At 35.5% G+C, this 23,615-nt stretch overlaps 1 protein-coding gene across 11 annotated transcripts in view; it reads left to right on the forward strand.

Annotated features, from left to right (window-relative positions):
* The window catches only part of LOC110463716 (titin-like), a 116,583-nt gene that overhangs the window by 31,564 nt on the left and 61,404 nt on the right, over positions 1-23,615 (forward strand). For 3 of the 11 annotated variants that reach the window (XM_021518520.1, XM_021518532.1, XM_021518533.1), the window contains exon 1: positions 3,937-4,031. The exons of 6 other annotated variants lie outside the window; for them this stretch is intronic. In XM_021518520.1, the coding sequence (XP_021374195.1) occupies positions 3,952-4,031 (80 nt within the window). In that variant the 5' untranslated portion in view covers positions 3,937-3,951. Of the gene's footprint in view, positions 1-3,936; positions 4,032-4,301; positions 4,614-12,923; positions 12,980-23,615 lie in introns of those variants that run through there. 2 more of the 11 variants (XM_021518528.1, XM_021518531.1) reach the window with 2 other exon arrangements.

Genomic DNA, 23,615 nt, shown 5'->3' on the forward strand with positions numbered 1-23,615 from the left:
ACAATGTGTTCATGGTACGTTTAATCCTCAATGTGTTATTAGTACAATCCACCATGTTTTTCATGGTGCAACCCACACTGTTCTTATATGGTACAACTCACCATGTGTTTGTGGTACAATCCACAATGTGTTCATTGTACATTTAATCCACAATGTGTTATTAGTACAACCCACAATGTGTTCATGATACAATCCACAATGTGTTCATGGTACAACCCACAATATGGTCATGGAACAAACCACAATGTGTTCATGGTACAACCCAAAATGTGTTCATTGTACAACCCACACTATTCTTATATGGTACAACCCAAAATGTTCTTATATGGTACAACCCACAATGTGTTTATGGTACAACCCACAATGTGTTCATGATACAATCCACAATGTGTTCATGGTACAACCCACAATGTTCTTATATGGTACAACCCACAATATGTTCATGGTACAACCCACAATGTGTTCATGATACAACCCACAATGTGTTCATGGTACAACCCACAATGTGTTCATGATACAACCCACAATGTGTTTATGGTACAACCCAACATGTGTTCATGATACAATCCACAATGTGTTCATGGTACAACCCACACTGTTCTTATAATGTACAACCCACTGCTTCTGCTCTTTCCCTAAAATTCATGGTCATGCCAGCCTTGGGCGGCTGTGAGGTTCAGAGGATTGGACAGCTGTGCTGTTTGAAGGTGCAGGGTTGCTTCCTGGTGTTGTGGCAACTTGTGTCTTGCAGGCCTTTAAGCAGGAACTTAATATAAATGCATAGATAATTGTTTAATCAGTGGAGACCTTTGTGAAAGTATTGATTGTCTAATGTCTTTAGTGTTATATTTAAATAAATAAAAGAAGAGCAGTTGGATCTGTAGTCAATCAGAGAAGCTTTCACTTAAGTTGTTTTGATTTTACAGTTGTCTTCAGGTAATATGAACAACCAGTCATAAGAAATGTAATAAATGTTGGCCTTGATCATTGCCACACATCAGAAATGACACCCTGAGATAGTCCATGCTAATGATTTCACTGAAATAGCTACTTCTTCTGAAGTCTAAAAACATTCTATAAAAGAGTAATTGAACAAAAGTCTTCATGTATAAGTACGATAATAAAAGAAAAACAGTGGCATCATGTGTAAGCTTTTCACCTCTTCATAGCTTGGTCTTCAGTAGACTGTTTATTTGAAGAGGAATATTCAATAAGCCAGTTTGTTCTCAAGTGGCATCTACCAGCTTTAGTGATCGTGGCATGTGTACTGTGCCATTTTCTAAATGTGTATACATGTAACTATTCTATTACATTACGTCATTACGTTATGATAAAAATCTGTCAATTAATTTAGTGTCCCTTTAACGTGTTCCAAAATTAGCTAGATAATAGAAGTTTGCTGTATACTAAATACATGTATCTAAATACATGTGTACATGTGTGGAGTTAACTAGTATTCATGGTATTAACTCTAATGGTATGCGGGATCATAAAACAATCTAATTAAGGTGTCATTGTATGAAAGCTTTGTATTGTTTCTGGAAATCTTAATGCTTTGCTGCAAGTAATGGTGTACAATGTATGATTGCAAAATTTTAACAAAATGTTGAATAGATGTGAACAAATTCATTTCATTTCTGTAACCATTACCATAACTCTAGCATGCAAAATATATCTTTCCACTATTCCTATTCATTTGTATACATAATATAATTTGTAAAAATAATATTGAGTAAATGTGACCAAATTCTATTTTTTTGTGCCGACAAACTTAAACATGTCAAGCCCACCCATCTTTTGGTGACACTGGTATATATATGTGTATTAATTTTAATGTATAACTGTGATTTTTGGACATTTTTATAAAAAGTTGTTGACAAAGTGACTGTTATGCATCATGCTGTAGGGTGTGGCCCTCTAACACTTCACGCTGATGCCTGACAATCTGCAGCTTAAATACTACAAGGTCCATGAGGGTTGTTTGGTTCATCCAAGTCCTATGTTTCAAAGTTCGATGATCTTAACGACAATTTCCGATAAACGTTTTTAACCAATATTTTCGAATGTTGAATTTCAAAATTCAAAATGATGAAAAAACGAAGTCAGTTGTACATTTTGAAACATATGTGAGCTTTTTATCTTAGGAATTGTTGAGCTAACAAGACTTAATGTAAAATGTATCTGATCTCATTACGATAAGGACATATTATCTTGTGTAGCTTTTACTTATAAATCCTGTAGGCAAATCTGTATGATAAAACGTGGCTCTGTCTACAAATCTATTTCATGTCCATGTTTGTATCATGTTATTGCCTCTGAGCTTGCATATGTATAAAACAATATATACCCAACTTGTATGGCGTATCACTCTTTCATTTTGACATAATTTTCAGTAAGTCAGATAGTTCAATTTTCATTTTTTCTTTAAATGGCAGTTTTCATATATTATTTTCAAATGGTAATTTTTCGGAAGAATCTCACAACTAACAGTGATGTCATTTAACTCATTCACCTCTGAAATTTCATAATGAACTAGTCCAACCTATGAATTGGAAGAGTTCAAATCTGTCTTTAGGGGTGAATGAGTTAAATACTACAAGTGTTACCTTGATGCAGCTGTCAATAAAACTATCAATGATTTCTTCAACTGTCGATAAAAGTACAAAACAATTACTCTATACTATACTCTCATTAAAACTACCGAATTTGTCCAGCAATAAGCCCATGCCTGGTAATAAGCCCATGCATCCACATATATAGCATGTCCGTAGAAACACCAACAAATGTTATTTCATTGTTCAGTATTAAGTCCCCCCTTCCCTCTACTTATGTGCTGGACCATGGGCTTATTTTACGATACATAAATATGTATACGGTACCAAATGGGGATCTCTTCAGCTGTCAATCAAGTTATCTGTGGTCTCTTCAGATGTCAGTTAATGTATGAAATAAGGATTTTTTCAGCTTTCAATAATAGTATCAGTATCCCTTCAGCTGTTTTAAAATTAACACATGATTAAGCCTACATGGTAAATAGCTAGTGTTGGTCAACATAGAATGAAAACACAAAACAGTGAATTCCATTGAATGTTCCGCCTGACCAGAGGGGAGTTATTTTTCGGACAATGAATGAAAAGATATACCTGCCAGTAGCTGTTTTTAATCCGGCCAGATTTCTTTTACAAGGAATGTAGGTCGACCACCGTTGGTTAGTCAAGACTTTACTTTATCATGTTAAGTCTGATCATGGTTTGGTCAGTACTAAATAATTCAGTTGTGGCAAACTTTATAGGAAAGGAATACATTTTGGATCTCTACTTGTTTTACAAGTCTTCATCGAAAGCCTTGATAAAGAACTTAATTATTGTTATTTTGTGTGTTTTTTTTTTAAAGCTTTTCTTTAGCATATTACAAATGCAACTGAATTCTTTAGAGAAATTACCCCCCCCCCCCCCCCTTTGCCTTTCAATGATCTTTTATTTTATTATCATTGTTTTGGGTTGGTGGGAGGGGTGGGGGCGCAGATAAGCTGAAAGTGCATGGGTAGTAGTGTATTCTTGGTTATGGGACTTAAGGAACAGAAGCCACATAAAAGACATCTGATTTTCCAATTTGGAAAAAAACTCCTACCAATATCTGGATCTATGAAGGGGTAAAAATATGTCGGATAAAGAGCCATAACAAAAATATGGAAATCTTGGGTTAAGGTGTAGAATACCTAGGGCACCTTTGCCACTAACAAGTTTTCTTCTCAACAGGGTATTACCAACGACAAATTTGGCTACATAGTAACAGAATGATATGTATGTATGTAAATATATAGCCATGGATACCTACACCATTAAGTGATGGCAGTCTCCAGGTTGCTGTGTAGACTATATGCCGTCCATGTCATGAAAGTGAATGTGTTAAACCTCTAATATTTTCACTTTGACTCAAAGGAGAATTTGAATGTATAGCAATGTGAAGTCAGACAGGCGTGAAACATTTCCGTCCGTCTCCACAACCCCTCATGCAGTCTCCTGGACCAGGTAAATATCGAGCCACATCGCAGGTGACACACAACGTCAGGTATACAGGGATGAATTTCAAATAAACTCATCGACTGAAACCTGACCCTTCGAAAATTGAGCAGGAATTTCCTGTTTTTCATTTGGACTGTAATTGTTTCGCTCAGGTAGACAAGGATATTTACACATAAAGACAGTGACAAGTATATAGGTATAACTTAATAAGGCTGTATGTTTATCATAAACAGCCAGTAGTATGGCTCGGCTAGATACCACTGTACTGCTGGCTAGAGGCAATATACGCTCATGTTTATAACTGTCTCTATCTAAATATGGCCGTAATTTAACTTAAATTTCCTATCGGACTGGAATGTATATATATACCTATATATGGGATGAGATACAATCGATAATGGAAAATACAGATGTGTAGGGAAGTAATCGTGGCTATGTCAGCACTCTTGTAAAGAGATTTTGTGTTCTTGACATAATAGGTGTGCAATTTATGACAATCGTTATTGAGTGTCGCGAAAATTGATGAGAAAATTGGATTAGTTACGGGAAAATTTGATCTGAGCTTTTGTGATAAATTCAATAGTTAAGGTAAGTACACTTCATTAGCAGGCATGTTTGAAATGAAAGAAATATTGATTATTGACGTATGTTTTGTATTGTTACCAAAAGAGACACAGGAAGTTTATTGTGGTAGCTAGGTCAGCGGAACATGTAACTGCAGTGCAATGTTAGTTCGTGATTAGCAAAACATTAGTAAAACTATTAACTTGCCAATTTATATATGGTCTTTGTCTAAAGATGTTTCCTTCCAATAACATGTAATCTTTACTATTCCTCATTCTCCCCCGAATACACATTTGAACTCTTCCAATTTAAAGGTTGGAATTGTTCATTATGAAACTTCAGGGGTGAATGAGTTAAGTTCATTATGTCGAGGTGTCCTTTTAAGAGAGAGGTTGAGTACCTTGTACATTAAGGCGTGTGAATCTTTTAAAGTTTAAGATGTCTCCTAAAGGTAGGTATAGTGATGGGCTGATGATCGATTATAAACGATCGGTTTGTCCTTTCCGATTATGATTATCAATTAAAATTTCCATAAACAATATAATCAGTTCATTATTGAAATCAAAGTGTTAAACCGATTATGCTATCGATCAGCAATTGGTTTACTACTTCCAATTACAAACTGATATCAATTATAATTATGAATTGATTGCCATTCACTAGATAGGTATCATCCATATTTTGGAGCTCAAACCGTGAGAGATTTCCTTTTTTGTGAAGGGTTAAGTTTAGACCAGTGTTCATCAATAGGTGTCTATAGCGTTTTTGTCATTTATGTCCATTTTGAATTTGAGCAAGAGTCCTCTTTAGGCAGGTGTCTTTGTAGTAAATTGTTACTTAACTCATTCACCCCTACATATCCACACTGGACTTACCGAGCCATTGATTTGGTAAGGTTCAAATGTGATTTTAGGGGTAAATGAGTTAATTAGAACTGCAACCCAATCAGTACGGCTTAACTTGGTTGGTTGTCATGTATTTTATCGAACTTGAGTGAGTTGCTTTTTATGCCCCCGCCATAGGCATAGTGTTGCCATGTAAGTGTGTCTCGTCCCGTCGCGTCCCGTCCCATCCATGAGCGGGGGCATTTATGTCTTACAGACATTTTCTAGTTAAATTGTATAACGACTCAAGATTTCTGAGTGTCTTTTTACAACTTGTGAAAATTAAACATTGAGAGTTATATAAACATGAAAGCCAGTCCTAACCAGTTTATGGTCCTTTTACCCAGTATTAGCTTTTGTATCATACTGAAAACATATGTTTCTGTTAGAAATACATGGTTCTCGTTTCTAATTTGGGAAACAATTCCCACGAAATATGATATCATAATGGAAGATATCCACACAAAGTATTGTAACGTGATGTCATAATTGAAAGATTCACCAATGATTTCACTTCCAGAATGTTACCCTCTGGTTGGTAACCAAAAATGTTGACCATCTGTGTAGCAGGCTAATATGTTCAATGAGTTGAGAGTGTGGAAACCCATAGTGACTGTGGGAGAAAACGAGGTTTCCATTCTTTAATTTCTGTTAAAAGCAGGCGTCATTGAAAAGACAAAAATCATTAACTATCAGACAAAAATGTACGTTTGCTGATCTGTACAGAAATACACTGGTCAATAGTTAAAGGGGCTATACTGTGTTTATAAACGGTTCAATATTTGAAAATTATTTTAACTGAAACCGTATTAATTTCGTTCCCCAGTTCTACATTGATTCCTTGCCTGTTTGGTATTTGTTGGTATTGCTCGAGGCTATTGCTGAACATCGACTTTATGGAAAATCAATGGAAGTAGTGGTTGTGTTCACATATAACGGTCCTTCTGAGTTTACACAATGTTTATTTGTTGGTACATCAATGATCATCAGAACTTACTGAATAATGTTGTTTTTAAACTCCTGCAAATCGACACCTGTGTTAAGGCACACTTTTATTGTTATATAGAACTAACTCAAAACATGTACAGTATCTGATTACCTTGTACTTTGATGTCAAAATGTTGGCCCTAATAACAGAATATATTTGGTGGAATATAAAAATAAATTTCAGTGAACCTTTGGCAGAAGTCACATACAGCTTTCTACAGAACTAGTTTGGGATTGCTGTCAATAGAAATTCAAAGAGGTTTCGACAAAAGTTTCACAGACATTTTTTCTGATAGATCAATGCTTCAAAGAGCTTTTTTAAGATATGTTTCAGAAGTACACTTTTAGGTGCAAAATTTCAGTGAGCTTTCCGCAAAATGTTCACAGAGCTTTCAAATAAAGTTTCAGTTCTCCATAGAAATTTCAGAGAGTTTTCAGCATTAGTTTTACCGTTTTTATATAAATTTAATGAGCTTTCTATACAAGTTTCACAAATGTTCTGACAAACGCTTCAGAGTTTTCCACAAAAGTTTTTAGGATTTTAACAGAAGTTTCATAGGACATTCCACAGCTGTGTAGCATTCAATGCTGGTCTTCCATTCACCCTGTCAACGTAAGTTTAAATCCACTGCTAAAAACATAATCATGGAGTAGAAAAAATGCAATACATTGTGGGCACATTCTCATAAATACTCTACTGTTATTCAAAATCAAAGCACTTCATTGAATCTACCAGCTTTTTATGGTTACCCGGTGTTTGAGAAATGTAGATAATATTTCCCTAATGAGTCCTGGGTATTATTCTTATCTTAACACTCTTATTGTCGTTCCATGTTGTGTTCCCTACGACACCATCATGTGATTTCATTATTCAAACCCGGAATTGGATATTGACAGACTACCTCACTCACCAGTGGGTGTGAACAAGAAATACACACATGTGTTTATGAACCAAACATTTTTCATCCAGATCATGAATTCTTTGGTGAAGTCTTTCAAAAGGTCAAGGTTATTCATTGATAAGGTAAAACTGTCTGTGGACGATAGTAAATTGTCATTTGTAAAAAACGAAAAATGATAGACTTAATCAGTATGATCACAGGTACAGAGGTAAACACTAGGCCAGATCTTAGGTACAACATGTAGATCTTTATACCAGGTCTGATCTCAGGTATGTACAGGTAGATCTTAATATCAGGTCTGATCTCAGGTATGTACATGTAGATCTTTATATCAGGTCTGATCACAGGTGTGTACAGGTAGATCTTTATATCAGATCTGATCTCAGGTATGTACAGGTAGACCTTCATATCAGGTCTGATCTCAGGTATGTACAGGTAGACCTTTATATCAGGTCTGATCACAGGTATGTACAGGTAGATCTTTATATCAGGTCTGATCTCAGGTATGTACAGGTAGACCTTCATATCAGGTCTGATCTCAGGTATGTACAGGTAGATCTTTATATCAGGTCTGATCTCAGGTGTGTACAGGTATATCTAGATATCAGGTCTGATCTCAGGTATGTACAGGTAGATCTTTATATCAAGTATGATCTCCTGTATATACACAGACTGGTAGACTTTCATATCAGGCCTTATTTCCCTGGTACACGCAGGTCAGTTCTTCTCAATTAGTTCAGATTTTGATCTCTGGTATTTAGTGAGGTATATAGTGAGGTAATGCAAGGGTCAGATTTTATACATAATACACAGATTCCATTTCTCTCTTGACTCACATTTAAATCAAGGATTTGTAGATGTATAGGTTTGTAAAGATTATGGTTAAAGTGACCAGTGGTCAGTCTGCTGGACAATGGGCCTGTGTATATAGTTTGTGTAGTAGGTCAGCACCCCAGTGTACACACCTAGGCATCCTTTGTACTTATTGTGGGCCCAAGATCATTAGTTGTTCCTATGTTGACTTGGCGGATTCCAAGAGTATTTAGTTTTTGGAAAATAACACATGTTTAACCATGCTGGTAATTAAGGGTCTGTGAATTGTGAATGGAAGTGTTTGAGAGTAATAAATAGCCATGACCTTGACCTTTTCTTGACTGCTATTCTGATCATGCCTGTTTGCCTTTTTATACTGATAATTAGTCAGCTGATTGTTAACATTGACCTTTAAAGGTGAAAGTCCCAGCACTCTGGGTTGTACCTCCAACAAAGAAGAGTTCCAATATTTTTTTATTTTGTTTTACTTGGAGTTACTGGGGGATTCATTCCTCGACGCCTTCATTATAAACTAGAGAGCTCATTCACTGTGCTAGCTAGAAGTCATGATTCTGGTTATATTTGTACATTTCTGCAACATTACTGGGTATAATAACAAAACTTTCTAAAGGGTAATTTTTCAATACCTGTATACAGTAGAAAAGTGGAAGGACTTTCTGCCTTAACTGATGTCTGAATTATTTCAGATTGAATGATTTCATCAAAAAATTATACGCAACTATTGTAGTATTACACCGACATTAAAAAATCTGCCTGTTCCAAAATGATATTTGTGCAGCAATCTAAAACTGGATTTGCCTGGGTGGTCAATTATTGGTGATCAGGTAGCTCATTTAGTCAGCAATTACCCAGAGTACAAAGGTCCTGGGTTCGAATCCTAGTTTCAACTCTTTTGTTACAAATGAATGTGTCTGTATGCCTAAGTGGCACCTGACAGAGGAGGATACCGGTATGTTGTGGCCATTAAAATATCATCTGACCCCTATGGAAGCTCTGTGAGTAAAGTTAACTGTTTTTTGTGTTGCCTGCACAACACAAACTTACTGTTATGCAACCTTAAAAGGAAGCATACCAGTAAAATAGAACAAAATGTACTGTTGTGCAACCTAACAAGGTAGCCCATTGGTAAAATAAAACAAAAAGTTAATGTTGTGCAACCTAAGCAAGGTAGCCCAATAGTGAAATAAACAAAAGCTTGCTGTTGTGCAAACTTAAAAAGGCCGGTAAACCATAGCAAATAAAGTAGGCACATCAGTGGGAAAAAGTGAAGAAACATATCGACAGAAAATACAGAAATACATGATAACTTACTGGTCAGCACCGTGAAGGTAGCACATAAGGAAATGTAGTACATTTATAGGGTTCTCTCTGTAGTTGTAAGGTCTCTGTCAACAGATGTAATATATAGTGTAACTCACTTTGACTCCTAGTTGATTTCACTCTAACAAACTGTAAACATAGAAGGGTGAGTTGAAAAGGGCAACGGTCCAATTTGACATTGTAGTGAAAATTCATAAAACTAATGCTACGTATATCACATACATTTTCAATACATTACTCACTAAAAAGTGTTGATCTGTTCATAAAGAAACAGGTATAGCCACTTTTACTTTTCAGTTTGAGATTTGTCTTTAACCTTTTCATTTGTTGATGTCATTGTTTTCTTTTGCCATATGTCTTTTGACCTTTTATTGACCCTTAATGACCTGTCCTGTGTTGATAGGCCTCAAGATAAAAATGAATTCCATTAAAACAAAAGGGGGCTAGATGCAGATCCTTGATGTAGCTTGACTAGTAGGAATAAATGATTTCACATATAAAATGCATCAAACTCAAGCAGATATTACATGTAACACTGGAATAAATTGATAAGGTATACTGTTATGATTAAAGGTATGTTTTCATGCGTGGGATACAGAATTTGCTGAGTTTATTATAAATAACCAGATACATATCGGGTCAGAAATCTACAAAAGAAGGTGAGGTCCCTTTTGTTAAAAATCTTGAGTTATGTAGGTTACTATGCAAGGAATGTATAGGCCCATATACAATATGTAGAGTAAACTAAGCTCTAATCTCCATACATACAAAGATTTCAAATTTGAAAATAAGTTAATTTTATTTTTATTTTTTTATTGCAAAACACTTGTAAGCTTCTGAATGTTATACTAGTAATAATAATTAAAGCTTTTCCATTAAAAAGTAACATGTTTTTGAGAAATGAAGATTGTAGTATAAAACTACCTATAGGTATACTAATTGACCATGTAATTTATAAGGTGACCAAGCAGGCCCCGGTCCAAGGCAAAGTCTCAGGGTAGGATAAGTAGGAAAATTTACAAATAGATCTTTTCATGAAATTTAATGATAATAATGATAAATAAAATCATTATATAAATGAAAACATCAATGATATTTTGTTTTTGTTATTAGATTGTTAAGCTACCTCACCTGTTGTCACAGGTAGATAACTTACCTGTCTCATTGTCACAGCTAGATACAATCTGTTCCCTACACATATCAGGTGTAATACTAGGAAAACCCAACCCGTAAAGCCTATTATGGAATTTTCTGGTATCGGATTAAGTACTGAATCAGACTGTATACAATACTTTATACTGTATTGTACTCATTAAGGATGGTCTGTCTCCAGGTTTTCAACATCAGGTTCATCTAGAATTACAACAATACCATAGGTATCAAAAGGTCAACGCGATTCACATCACCTTCCTTATATATATACAGATATATATTTATATTGTACATTGGTCATTATAGTGTCCCTATGGGAAGTATGAGTGTAGCTATTCAAATTCAAGGAAATGTACAAATTGCGCAGGGTCTTAGTGTGGGATGAAACCTGAGAACCTGGAGAAAACCCACATGGTTGGGCAGGTGACCCCATACCTTTTCACGTCCGATCGGTGAAGCAAACCCCAGCCGGGGAATGGGAAATAAAGAAAAAGATGATTCTTTATTATGTATTGACCAATCAGATATGTGCTTTTAATAAGGGACTATAGAATGAAGATTTGCCAGCAGCCCCCTGATTGGTTAATTGTAAGGTCACCTGACCATGATCTTTATCATGGAAGATTTGAAGCAATATGTAACATGATTTTATTCAGCTTGAAATTCAACTTACACATGTCTTGCTTTTTAGCTTAATGACAGCTTTCTCTTCGGTCAAATGTTAAGTACATCTGTGTCAAAATATAATTATGTTACCATTCACATTTTACCTGTAAAAGATAACAATAATAATTCGGCGTTCTTATAAACCACTTTATCACAACCTAGTTCGTAGTTCGTCTCAAAGTGGTTCACAAATTATTATCCGTGGTTAACTATAGGGCCTTGAATTTGCAACCAGCCAATATCTTTCTCAACTCCCTGTGGAGCATATACAGCCGGAGCTGCCATTTCGGTGCTCACAGCTATATATAAGCATTCAACAATTCTAGCACTGCCCAACCCCGTCTTTCGTCTCAAAGTGGTTCACAAATTATTATCCGTGGTTAACTATAGGGCCTTAAATTTGCAACCAGCCAATATCTTTCTCAACTCCCTGTGGAGCATATACAGCCGGAGCTGCCATTTCGGTGCTCACAGCTATATATAAGCATTCAACAATTCTAGCACTGCCCAACCCCGTACTCATTTACAGCCGAGTAGACTGGAACAGCAAGTATTATCTTGCTCAAAGATACAACACAGTGCCGTGCCGTGACTTGAACCCACAACCCTTCGGTCACGAGATCAGTTGTCTCCCTTTATTTCCGTTTTCAGTACCAAGCATTATATACATGTATCAGGAAATAATTCAGTATTACCCAGGTGTTTTATAAATACGTACTTAATATACAAATGTATTTGCTTTTCTAATCCATACTAATACATGTATATTCATATGTATATACTTTTCAAGTGTCATGGTGTCAAACCAAGTGAGATGATTAAGTATATAACTTGAATCAGGAGATAATTTTACGGCTTTATGTCGCAGTAAGGTAGCTGATGTACTTATCTTAATTGTTGGTATACTTAAAATGGTAATTAGCAATTAAAAGAAAAATATGAAATGCCTGACAGGCATTGTTTAATTTGTGTACAGTCTCTACAAAATTGACAGGTTAGGGATGGGGAGGGGATTACCGGAAGCTTTGGACCCCCCCCTGGACCTTTGGAAAGAAAAATTTGGGCAGATAAATATCTGGGGAACAGTTGGGTTTACACCTTTTCCCATCTAGTTGATAAATATTCTCCACTTAAATACATTTTAATTTGTCAAACAAGTTTCACGACCTGTGAGTTTAAAAATCAAGACACAATTTGTCATAGATAATTTCTTCTGAATCAATTGTATTTTTATTCAGCATTGGGGTCTATTCAAGTGATGGTGAAATAATGTTTATATTGAGCAGGATGCAATGTTTTAATTGATTCCAAGGCTTGCTGTACATGCAATTATAAAAAAAAAATGAATTTAATATCTCATAAAAATTTGATATCACTTAGTTCTACATTTTTACTTATATTGGACAGAGATTTTATTGATCGCTAGACAAGCAATCTAATTGGTATGACGTGAATATTTAAGTGCAATTGTATGTATCTTAAGTGCAGATTGCCTAAAAGTTGTGGTTTGATTGAGGTGAGAATGCAATATCAGATGTGTCTTTTTACCTGTTTATTATTGTGTGATGAAGCCTAGACCTGGTTACCTCATCACACTGACTCCTTTACACCTTAATCACAGGTATCTGTTGGGGTACGTATACAGGTACGTACAAACTAGAATCTATTACATATATCATGGCTACATCACAGGTATCTGTCTGGGACACATTCAGGTGTATAATACAGGTATGTCATAGGGATCTGTCTCAGAAAAATACAGGTGTATGTCACAGCATCACGGCTATGTCATAAGGTATCAGTCTTGGAAGCATACAGGGGTATGTCACTTAATGTACGTCACAGGTATGTCAAAGGTGTATGTAACAGGTATGAAACAGCATCATAGGCATCAGTCTGCATAGACCATACAAGTGTATGTCTTTTTTACATATGCATATCACAGGTATGCGTCTAAGAATCATACAGATGTATGTCACACTCTCATAGGTATCTCCGCCTACATATAAGCATACAGGTGTATGTCATGTTTACATCACAGGTATGTCAAAGGCATTAGTCTTGGTCATTTACATGTGTATATTACAGGTATGAGTCTAAGAAATATGTACAGGTGTATGTAACAGGTATGTCACACCAAAATTCATAGGTATCGGTCTACATGGAAGCATACCGGTGTATCTCACTGGTATGTCACAGGTATGTCATAGGTATGACATAGGTATGTCATACAGTAGGTATGACATAGGCATCAGTCTGGGTAATTCACAGGTGCAACATATCACAGGTATGAGGCTCAGAAACAACAGGTATACACCATAGGTATGTCACATTTTAGTATGTCGCACGAATCAGTCTCAGAAACATTCAGGGTGTATGTCAAAGGTATAATGTGGCAACTGTGTCAGACAGAGAAATTGACAGGTGTAGAGGCATATCAAAGTCATTTGTTTGAGAAATTTACAGGTTTACAGGTATATCACAGTCATTTGTTTGAGAAATTTACAGGTTTGTGTCACATGCACAATTAACCCTGGACAGGTGTATCCGCTCTTTTACTCGACATAGCCTCGCGTTTGGCATCTTAAAAATCTTCCCCCTCAGGTTGAGTTTCCCCTCCCTCAGGTTGAGTTTCCCCCCCCCCCCCCCCCCCCCCTCAGGTTGAGTTTCCCCTATCTCGCCCCCAAGGGGGTGAGAGATTCTATTAATCCTATAAGGTATGAGTTGCAAAATCGAGCATACTAATACACCGCACTATAGATCTCGTATACACATTTATAAATTACAAAAAACATATTCTAGTCGGCATCAAAATAAGTTGGTTTCCAGCTGTATAACCCAGCATGCCTGAGTGTCTAGCTGTGTATGATGATGGGATAAAGCAGTGACCTCAATCCTGTCCTATTCAGGTCTCCTCGTCTTACCTGTTCTCATCAGCAACTCAGGACTGATGTTTTTTCATAATATTCTAGACATTCACATTCTAAATCCGAGTCTGAATTTCGAATGACATATATTTAATACTTAATAAAAACGTTCTGTTTTTCACTGGATATCCCATTGTCTTGGTAAAAGTATTAACATTTATTTCTCAGATTTGTTGACTGACGACATCTTGTGGTTGCCGTATTTGATATTTAACAAATCAGCTGGTTTTGCTTCTGATGTCTTCTAAGCTGGATTTTAAATCTGTTTTTATGTTGTTTTCCCTTTTACTTTGGTGTTATCTTCAGTTGCTCTCTACATTTGATAACCTGGCTTAAAACAAGTGGAACCTGGAGTTAGTACATTTTGTAAGTACATTTTGTAATTTGTTCCCTCGTCTGAAAAGCTGCTGCGCCTGTCAAAGGGAGTAAGCTAGGGTATTGGTTTGGATGTTGATAAAAGCCTTGTTACTTTCCCTTTCTGAGGATTCAAGGAATTCATACCAACAGATGAAAGCTTTTAATATAGCCAAGCAAACAATGAAAGAAGAAACATCTTCATGTATATAAAATATTACTAGTAAAAGACCATTTATATAATCATTTCAACTCATTCACCCCTGAAGACACATTTGAACTCTTCCAATTCGAAGGTTGGAATAGTTCATTATAAAATTTCAGGGGTGAATGAGTTAAATTCATGTTAATATTTACATTAATTTTCTTCTGTGAGTATATTTTATATTTAGTTGGTATAAAAAATCTTCATGTTAATTGAATTATTTTCAGTGACATATATAGAGGTTAGTTAGGTAGAGAGTCCCAGAAACGTTGACCTCATCAATGTCAGTGTCCATCTGTCAGTCTCAGTGATGTAGATATGTCAGGTCAGGACAGGGAAAGAACTGAGAAGGTGTATAACCAGGCACAATTAAGCTGCCTAATTTTACCTGTATTCAACACATTATTCATACAAAGGAACACAGAGAATGAAATGATGGAAGATGCGGAGGCGACATATAGTCTTAAACTACTTTAACTCATTCACCCCTGAAATTTCACAATGAACTATTCCAACCTTTGAATTGGAAGAGTTCAAATGTGTCTCCAGGGGTGAATGTGTTAATGACCGAGTTATCAGTCTGTGTGCGTGGAACGATAACGCCTTTGTCAGACTTTGGGTTTTAGATTTTTTATTTAGCTCTATCATTCTAATACTAGAGGTCCATTAATTGTCATCAATTTTCATATGTGGATTCATATTGAGGAGTACTACACGATTATAGCAAAGTTAGGTCACTGTGACCTATATTTTGAAACTAACTTTCCATTTAGCTCCATGTCTCTAATACTTGAAGTCCAACAGTCATCAAACATTTTATGAGGATACATCTCTAAGAGTTAAAATATAAACTTTATTTTACAACAATTATATGAAACAAGTTTTTATAACTTTTATTAATCACTTTTATTGGCCTGGATGTTACGCACGGGAAGTCTTAATGTGGGAGGAAACGGGAGTACCCGGAGAAAACCCATGTGGTATTTAAGGCAGATAACACCATACCTTTTCACATCCAATCGAGGAATCGAACCCCAGCCGCCTTGGTGAAAGGCAAGTGTGTTATCCACTGTGCCACCCAACCTGCACCCAGAGTGGTCTCACAGAGTTCTATAAAAGTTACTACACCAGTTTTCTAAATATAAGTCACAGTGACCTATATTTTCCAATTTACTAATTTTGTTTAGACTATGTGTTAAGCTCCATTTCTTTGGTTGGACTTTGCATTATGTTTTGCTTCCATATTGACAGGAGCATACTAGGTGTATGTTCAGTTTACAAACTTTTTTTAGGTTCAAAGTGGACTTTAATTATAACCATGAGAGGCCAAACATTTGCTGGGTGCAAGAAAAGCAAACTGGCTGAGCAGGTGCTTTACTCAGTTGAATAAAAATTACACCGCTGCAGGGATACTCAAATCAAGCAAGCCAGTCAATGTTTGGTTTTTTGGTAGCCTTCTCCACACAACCTTGTTTCTTATATTTTTAATGTCTTTATACAGATGATTTCTTAAATGAACTTTCCTCATGAAGAGAAGTGTAGAAAGGATTGGCTTTAACAGGTAGTAAGATATGTTCCCATTAAACACGGAATTACTCTTCCTTTTTGTACAAATGACAGCTTAATATTGATACCTAAACAGCTACGTACTCCCCCAACCTTTCACATCCTACTTGTCAGATGGTATTAAATACCTATATATCATAGCTAGTGTTGATATAGTCCTACAAGGCTTACCGGCTAATTGTTTTCGATTGAGTGATTTTCATTTGTGTCAGACTCTGTGAGGCGTGTGTGATGGGTCTTTGATAGATAGTAAGAATGACAATTACGATGTTGATTGAATCCGAATGTGGTCAAGTTCTGGTCAAGCTGCCCCAGGCCTGGAGGTCAACGTTGTGGGTTTTGGTCATTACGGCCCAGATCAGGGGAGATAAACCGATTTCTTAGATGTAAAACATAGATTTTATGTGTGTTATAGCTTTTAAATCCTATTTGATCTGTTCGTAATGGTATCTGACTGTAGTATCCTCCTCTGTTCAATCCAGGGGGGCTTGTCCTTGTCTTTATAAAATGTTAAATGGGTACAAATTCAACTTTTATCGAACTGTTAAAATTTTCGTTAAACTGTGAAATGTAAATAAAACTAGCGAAATATATTTGAATGTTTCATGGTTAGTAAAACTAGTTAAAGGTGAGCCTGAAACAGCCTACATATATATAAACAGGTCGTCGTCAAAGAGGCGTCATGGTTATGCTCAAGTAAATATGAGCCTAAATGAATCTTTATCATTATAACCAGGTAAATATGAGCCTAAAAGAGCCTTTATGTTCATAACTAGGTAAATACATGCTGTAAAGTGCTTCATATTTATAACTAGGTAAAGTTAAGAAGAGCTTTCCTGGTTATAACCAGGTAAATAGGAGCCTCAAAGAGTTTCCATGATTACAAACAGGTGAAATTAACCTTAAAGAGCTTTCATCATTATAACTAGGTAAATATGAGCTTCAAAAAGCTTTTCTGGTCATAACCAGGTAATAATCACAAGCCTTTAATATCAAACATGGAATATAACCAGGTAAATATGAGGCTTAAAGAACATTCATGGTTATAACCAGGTAAATATGAGCCTATATGGATATATATAACCAGGTAAATATGAGCCTCAAAGGGCTCTCATGGTAATAACCAGGTAAATATGAGCCTCAAAGAGCATACAGTGTTATAACAGTAAGATAGAGTATAAATGTGCTATTGAGAATATTAATATCTTACTTCAGTCTGATCTTGTTAAGTGTAAGATAAATACCATAGAGAAATCATGAGTCAAACCTTAAATGGATGTAAAGACAGTTTCAGATTGATTCCATGAAACAAGCTTGTTGATCTTACAGAACTACTTAATATAAAAGTTCTACCATCTCAACATCACGGCTGTCCCTCACTCCCAAGAACAAATTAAAATCTGTTTTCATTGAAGGGATGAAGTGGTTATGTACGAGAAAGTGAAAGTTGTATGACCTTGACCTCTATTTTTAAGTAGGTATGACCTTGACTTTTCCGACTCCTTTCTTAACCCAGTTTTTGCATTGTACTCATACTCTTCAGATGTTATCAAGCCTTAGTTCAATATCTGTCCACAAGCTTTAAACACCTTAACTCTGCTGCCACTGTGTGGTACGAAAACTGTGTCCATGTAGGGCTCTGCGATACATTCTGTAGGTATACATATAATATAGATGATACATGTTTTGTAAATATACTTATCAAAAAACAAAATGGTAAGAAATGTCTTTTTTAGTAAATCCATTAATTTCAGAAAAGATATTGTTAAAAAATTGTGTATTTTTGTTAAATATTTATTTTCTGTATTTCACAATAGGAAAATCTTACATATATAGCTTCTTCTTCTTCCAATAAAGTACAGTCCACCATCTGGTGTATTGTCGTACTTGCATGTGCGCAGTGAGCAGAACCGCAAGTGGGGCAAATAAAAACAACTATATAGACAGTGCAGTTAAAAAGGGAAACTGTATCTGCTTGTATCTGAGGGGAAACAAATAGACTGAAAATCTCCCTTATATAGACATCTATATGTGTGATTCATGTTATTATGATCTAGTAGATACAGTTAAAAATAGGGAATGTTGACGTCTGTGCAGAAAAAAGATGCATAATGAATATGTATGAAAGAAATTTGAAATATAAAAATATCAATCATTGACTTTCTTGTATCAAAGGTGGGTTTTGCAATACACTGAATACCTTTGACACTTTATAAAAAAATATATTTTGAGTCCAACAACGACAGGGAGCTTGCGAACTCTGTGGGGCATTGTGGGTCTCCTGCTTGTGGTTTTGTCGTATAAAGATTGATTCAGGATTTCAATGAATGGGGAATATTTCTGGTTGGGGAGATATGAGGCGATATATTGATTAGTCTCAGGTGGGCGTCGCCCAGATTGATTCCATCGAACAAAGTGAATAGGCTACCATCTCATGGCGTTTATTTAAAACTTCTCAGAGAATAACCGCTACGAATGCATTTTCTACGAGTGACTAACGTAATACAGGTGTGTTTCGGAAGTAACATTGGACAGGTAAATATTCTCGGGTTACAGAAATTCGTCAAGTTTTACATCATTAAATTTTGTCAGCGTTTTAGTTGGAACACTTTCTGGATTCGTCATGATCCTTCACACCTACACTAGGTGTTATTTTCTGTAGCCTGTGTATTTGACATTTTTCAAATATTTTACGAATTTCTCAAAACAAACACAAAGATGATCAACTTATATCAATGTGCAATCAATGTTTTTTGTCCAAAATTGTAAGATTTTGTTTGTAAATGAATGTTTATAGATACATGTGTGATAATCATTGATTATGAAAATTTAACCTAATCATTGCATATTATTGAAAATGACACATTATCACATTAATAAGCTGATGAACAAAAATAAGGTGCTATTTCAAATATTTCAAAACTCAACTCTACAAATGATGTCACATATGTTGACAGTTTATAACAATATTCAAGAACATCACATTTTAATACTCTACTCGCATGTATTGGTAAAGTCTCAACACTATACAATACCGACAACTTTTCAGATTTTTCAAATCTTTCAGATTCTAAGGACATATAAGGCTGTGTATGAAATACCTATCAGACAGGTGTGTTATTCCGTACTTTGTGACATTCCCCTACAGGATCATTCAGTCGGAAACGATAGAGAACGATCAGATATCAAGTTTGATTGTTAGACGACTTTATCACAAGACTGCGTGTCCCTGACATGTAAAGTGTGAAATCTAGGTGCCAAGTTTTTTAAAGGATGATTGATAACGCACATAGCCCAGACATGCTTTTTGTGATGCCCTTGTGAACTTTTCTTTGTGTTGTTTAAGTTTTAAAGAGCTGTATCAGAAGCAGAAACTAAACTAATACATGGATTATTTTGCAGACTTTATTTCAATAGACACAGCAGGTCAACTTGAGACACTTAAAATATAATGCACTATCGACTGATTTCCAAAAGAATACATTAATTTAGTGCGAGGTAAAAGTGAAAAAAAGTTGTCTTGATAATTTAGAAAATCATAATATTCCGAGATATTTTAAGAGAACAAATTGTTTTGATATACAGAACTCGCTGTTGGCATTTTTCACGTTTGTATCCTACATGTAATATCAACCACCCAAAAAATAGCTGTCAATCGACAAAATCGCTGATGAAAGAAAGATCTCTCTCTGAGCAAACAATTCTTAAGATTATCCAAACACCATTCAGAACCAGTTTCATGATAAGTGGGAGAAAAGAGGTCAGTTGTCAAATATTCCTTCCAGAGATATATTTAATATAAAGCAACACAAATGACAGTGCAGACAAATTGTTATTATTACAGAGACCTGATTTGTTTTCAAAGACAACATTTACAATGAACACAACCGTATTAATCTTGCAATTAACCCATGACTGGTAAATAGCAGTGAGAAGAAAGGCACAGAATGCTAATTCATTGTCTCCTGTAATAAGCCCACTCGCCCCTGCATTAATTGGGTCAGGTTATTTGTTCGTCCCTTTGGCTGATCGGGGCTGTGGTGGCCCTCAACGGTCGTTAGCCCCCCCCGACCACCACCACCACTGGGTCGCAGGTTCGAGTCCTGCGTGGGGCAGTCGCCAGGTACTGGCCGCAGGTCATGCTTTTTTCTCTGGGTACTCCTGTTTCCTCCACCACCAAAACCTGGTTCATAAAACAGGTAGGACGTAAAACACAAACCAACCATGGCCTTGGCTGATTGCAGCTACAGTAGTTTATGCAGACAACATTATGATGATAGCATGCACTGAAACACATAAAACAGAAACACAATTCTCTTAGCACAAAACAGTCTACAACTTGAACTATGGACAAATTTACATTTGCTCATATTGAATCCTTTAGTGATGCATCTATTTTAAAATAAATTGTCTTTGTGAAAAATTCAACTTTTGTTAAAGTGAGTTTTCCAGATTACGGAGTGTCTGGATTCATATAGTTTCAGCTTGTAGAACTGTATAAATTACAGTTGGTGTACAGTGTGCTGATATTTTTCTGGAGTACAAGAGGGTCCTTACCAGGGACCTGTTTTACCAGTCATTATATATACCTATAGTACTGGTTCCAATGTAATCACACAGAACCAACAGTCGACTGTTTGATCAGACTTATTTTCTGTTTATACAGCAGATAAATCTAAACCTGATCTTTCCTTCGAGGTGTGTGTGGGTCGTCCTAACAGGAATAGTTGTACTGTACCTTGTATACATCTATATACCTATAGTCAAATCTACCAACCAACACAATCACTTGTTTCATTGTTGTTAATGGTACAGAAGTTTTGCCGCGGTTTTGCATATTCGTGGATTTCTACCTTGGACTGTATTCTGCCTGAAGCCATATGAGGCATATACTATTTTATACGTACATAAACAGATAGAATCTGTGATGAAGTCATAATCCTAACCGCCTTCACCATCGAAGGGGCTATTAATAGAACACAGGTATTCAGCGTACCTGTGAATATCTCATTAAGGACCAGTGTGGAATGTAAGGCTGCAGTAATTAGGAAAAGTAACAGTATTATTGGCGCTGGTAAGTGCTGTAGTATGTTGTCCACTACAGGAGAAGACAATATAGATATGTCTACCTGGCCTTGTACCAAGTGATGATTAACTATCCCGGTAAATAACTGTTAGCATCCATAAACCTGCATCTCAGGTAAGGCAAACACGTTTTGCTTGGAATGAAGGTACGTAAAAAATGTCATTGTTTTAGGAGAATTTTCTACATGTTTTGTTGTTTAAACTAGAACTGAAGTAATATAAAATTGTTGTTTTGTTTAAAAATTAATTTCTACTTTGTTTCACAGTTATGACTTTCAGATGATTGTTGAAAAGTAAACAACAAGAGTGTATTTGTAAAAAACTATTTTGTCTTTAGAGCTCACTGACATTGCCAATTTCATTCCTGAAAATATTAAAAGATAATTGATTTGCACTGTTGGTACTTTGAAATTAATTTTACTAGGGGGAGGACAATGGCCATGGCATTGTGGGTCGGGGGTCAAAGGTAGATGCCAACACTTGAGAACAATGACAGTTATCATAATTATTGATGATGTTGTAGATAGAGGTCAAGGTCAGACCCAAAGGTCATTACACATTAGAATTTATAGTAAAATTTGTTGCTAAGCCAGGGTTAGAATTCATTACACTTTGGTAGAGCAACAATTTCTATTGAGTATCAATGTTACTGTGGCTCAGAGGTCAAGGCTAAACCCGAAGGTTGTTATGCTCCAAAACCTGAGGTTGCTTTAGTGCTGTGGGTCAGAAGGTGTGGTTCAGAAGATGAAGCATTTTATGTTTAAGTGAATGAAGATAAGAGAAAAGGAATATTTAGGGCCAGGGTGTATTATGGCAATCAGGTCAAGGCATTTGCAAAGAAAAACAAATTTCATGGTGGGACACCAAAGTTTTAAATGTATGAATATATTTAATTGGCAGTGAATATAGAGTCTTAAAATCTTAATCCAGTCCAATGTGTCACTTTTAGAGCTGAAATCGTATTTTATTGAGATAACATTATATCAGTATGTAATATGAAACTGATTGTTAATTTTCTTATAGTAAGCACAACTAGTGAATCAGACAATGTAATGTTTATGCAGTACAGTAATAGAAATAAAGACTTAATAATGTTAAATCAATTCTATAATTAAGAGATATTGCTATGTCTATATTGACATATCTATAGATGTCATGCATATACTATAAAACTCACATTTCTAACTTGCTTACTTAAACACATGATTGTATGGTATAATCAATAGTGTATACACTAGTTTGTAAATACAGTTAGCCTTGAAATCTCTGGCCTACTTTTGGAACTGATCGGATTATAACGCTATACAAAAACTAGTGCAGCTTTATTAATGTACATGTATAATTAAAATAGATGATTATGAGTTTAACACATTCACCCCTGAAATTTCATAATGAACTATTCCAGCCTTTAAATTGGAAGAGTTCAAATGTGACTTCAGGTGTGAATGAGTTAATGCTGGGGTATACCTGTTGTCTGGGTTATCCATTTGCCCCAGTAGATCTGGTGTGGTCGTGACTTGCTACAGGTACCTGATTTACTAACAAAATCAATCCCTATCTATAATGTATGACCACTGTACTAGACTTATTGCCTTTATGCTAAGTACCAGAAATGTTCTCTGATGTTTTCTGTGTCGTTAAAATATATCTAAAATGTTCTACAATGCATGCATCATTATAAAATCAACTATGAATATTTAACAATATTTTCTCCCAAAATATTACCAAAGATTGATTGATTGCAATGTTTTCTGCCATTAAAATCTATCATAAATGTACATGTTTAACTGTATGTTTTCTGCCATTACAATCAATTTTCTGTCATTAAAATCTATATAAAAAGTTAAATAGTATTTTTTTCGTCCATGAAAATCTACGTGTTCTGCCATTAAAATTTGTCATAAATATTTAATAGTATGTTTTCTGCCATTAAAATCTATGTTTTCTGTCATTAAAATCTATGTTTTCTGGCATTAAAATCTATATTTTCTGTCATTAAAATCTATGTTTTCTGCCATTAAAATCTAACATATCTGTGCATATTCTACAATGATTTCTCTGATTAAATTCTACCATAAGTTCTGCAAATAGTTATCTTATTAGAATCTACAATCATGGACTTAGTTGTATACATTTTCATATGT

The sequence above is a fragment of the Mizuhopecten yessoensis genome, unplaced genomic scaffold, assembly GCF_002113885.1.
Source record: "Mizuhopecten yessoensis strain PY_sf001 unplaced genomic scaffold, ASM211388v2 scaffold10921, whole genome shotgun sequence".
Classification (NCBI taxonomy): domain Eukaryota; kingdom Metazoa; phylum Mollusca; class Bivalvia; order Pectinida; family Pectinidae; genus Mizuhopecten; species Mizuhopecten yessoensis.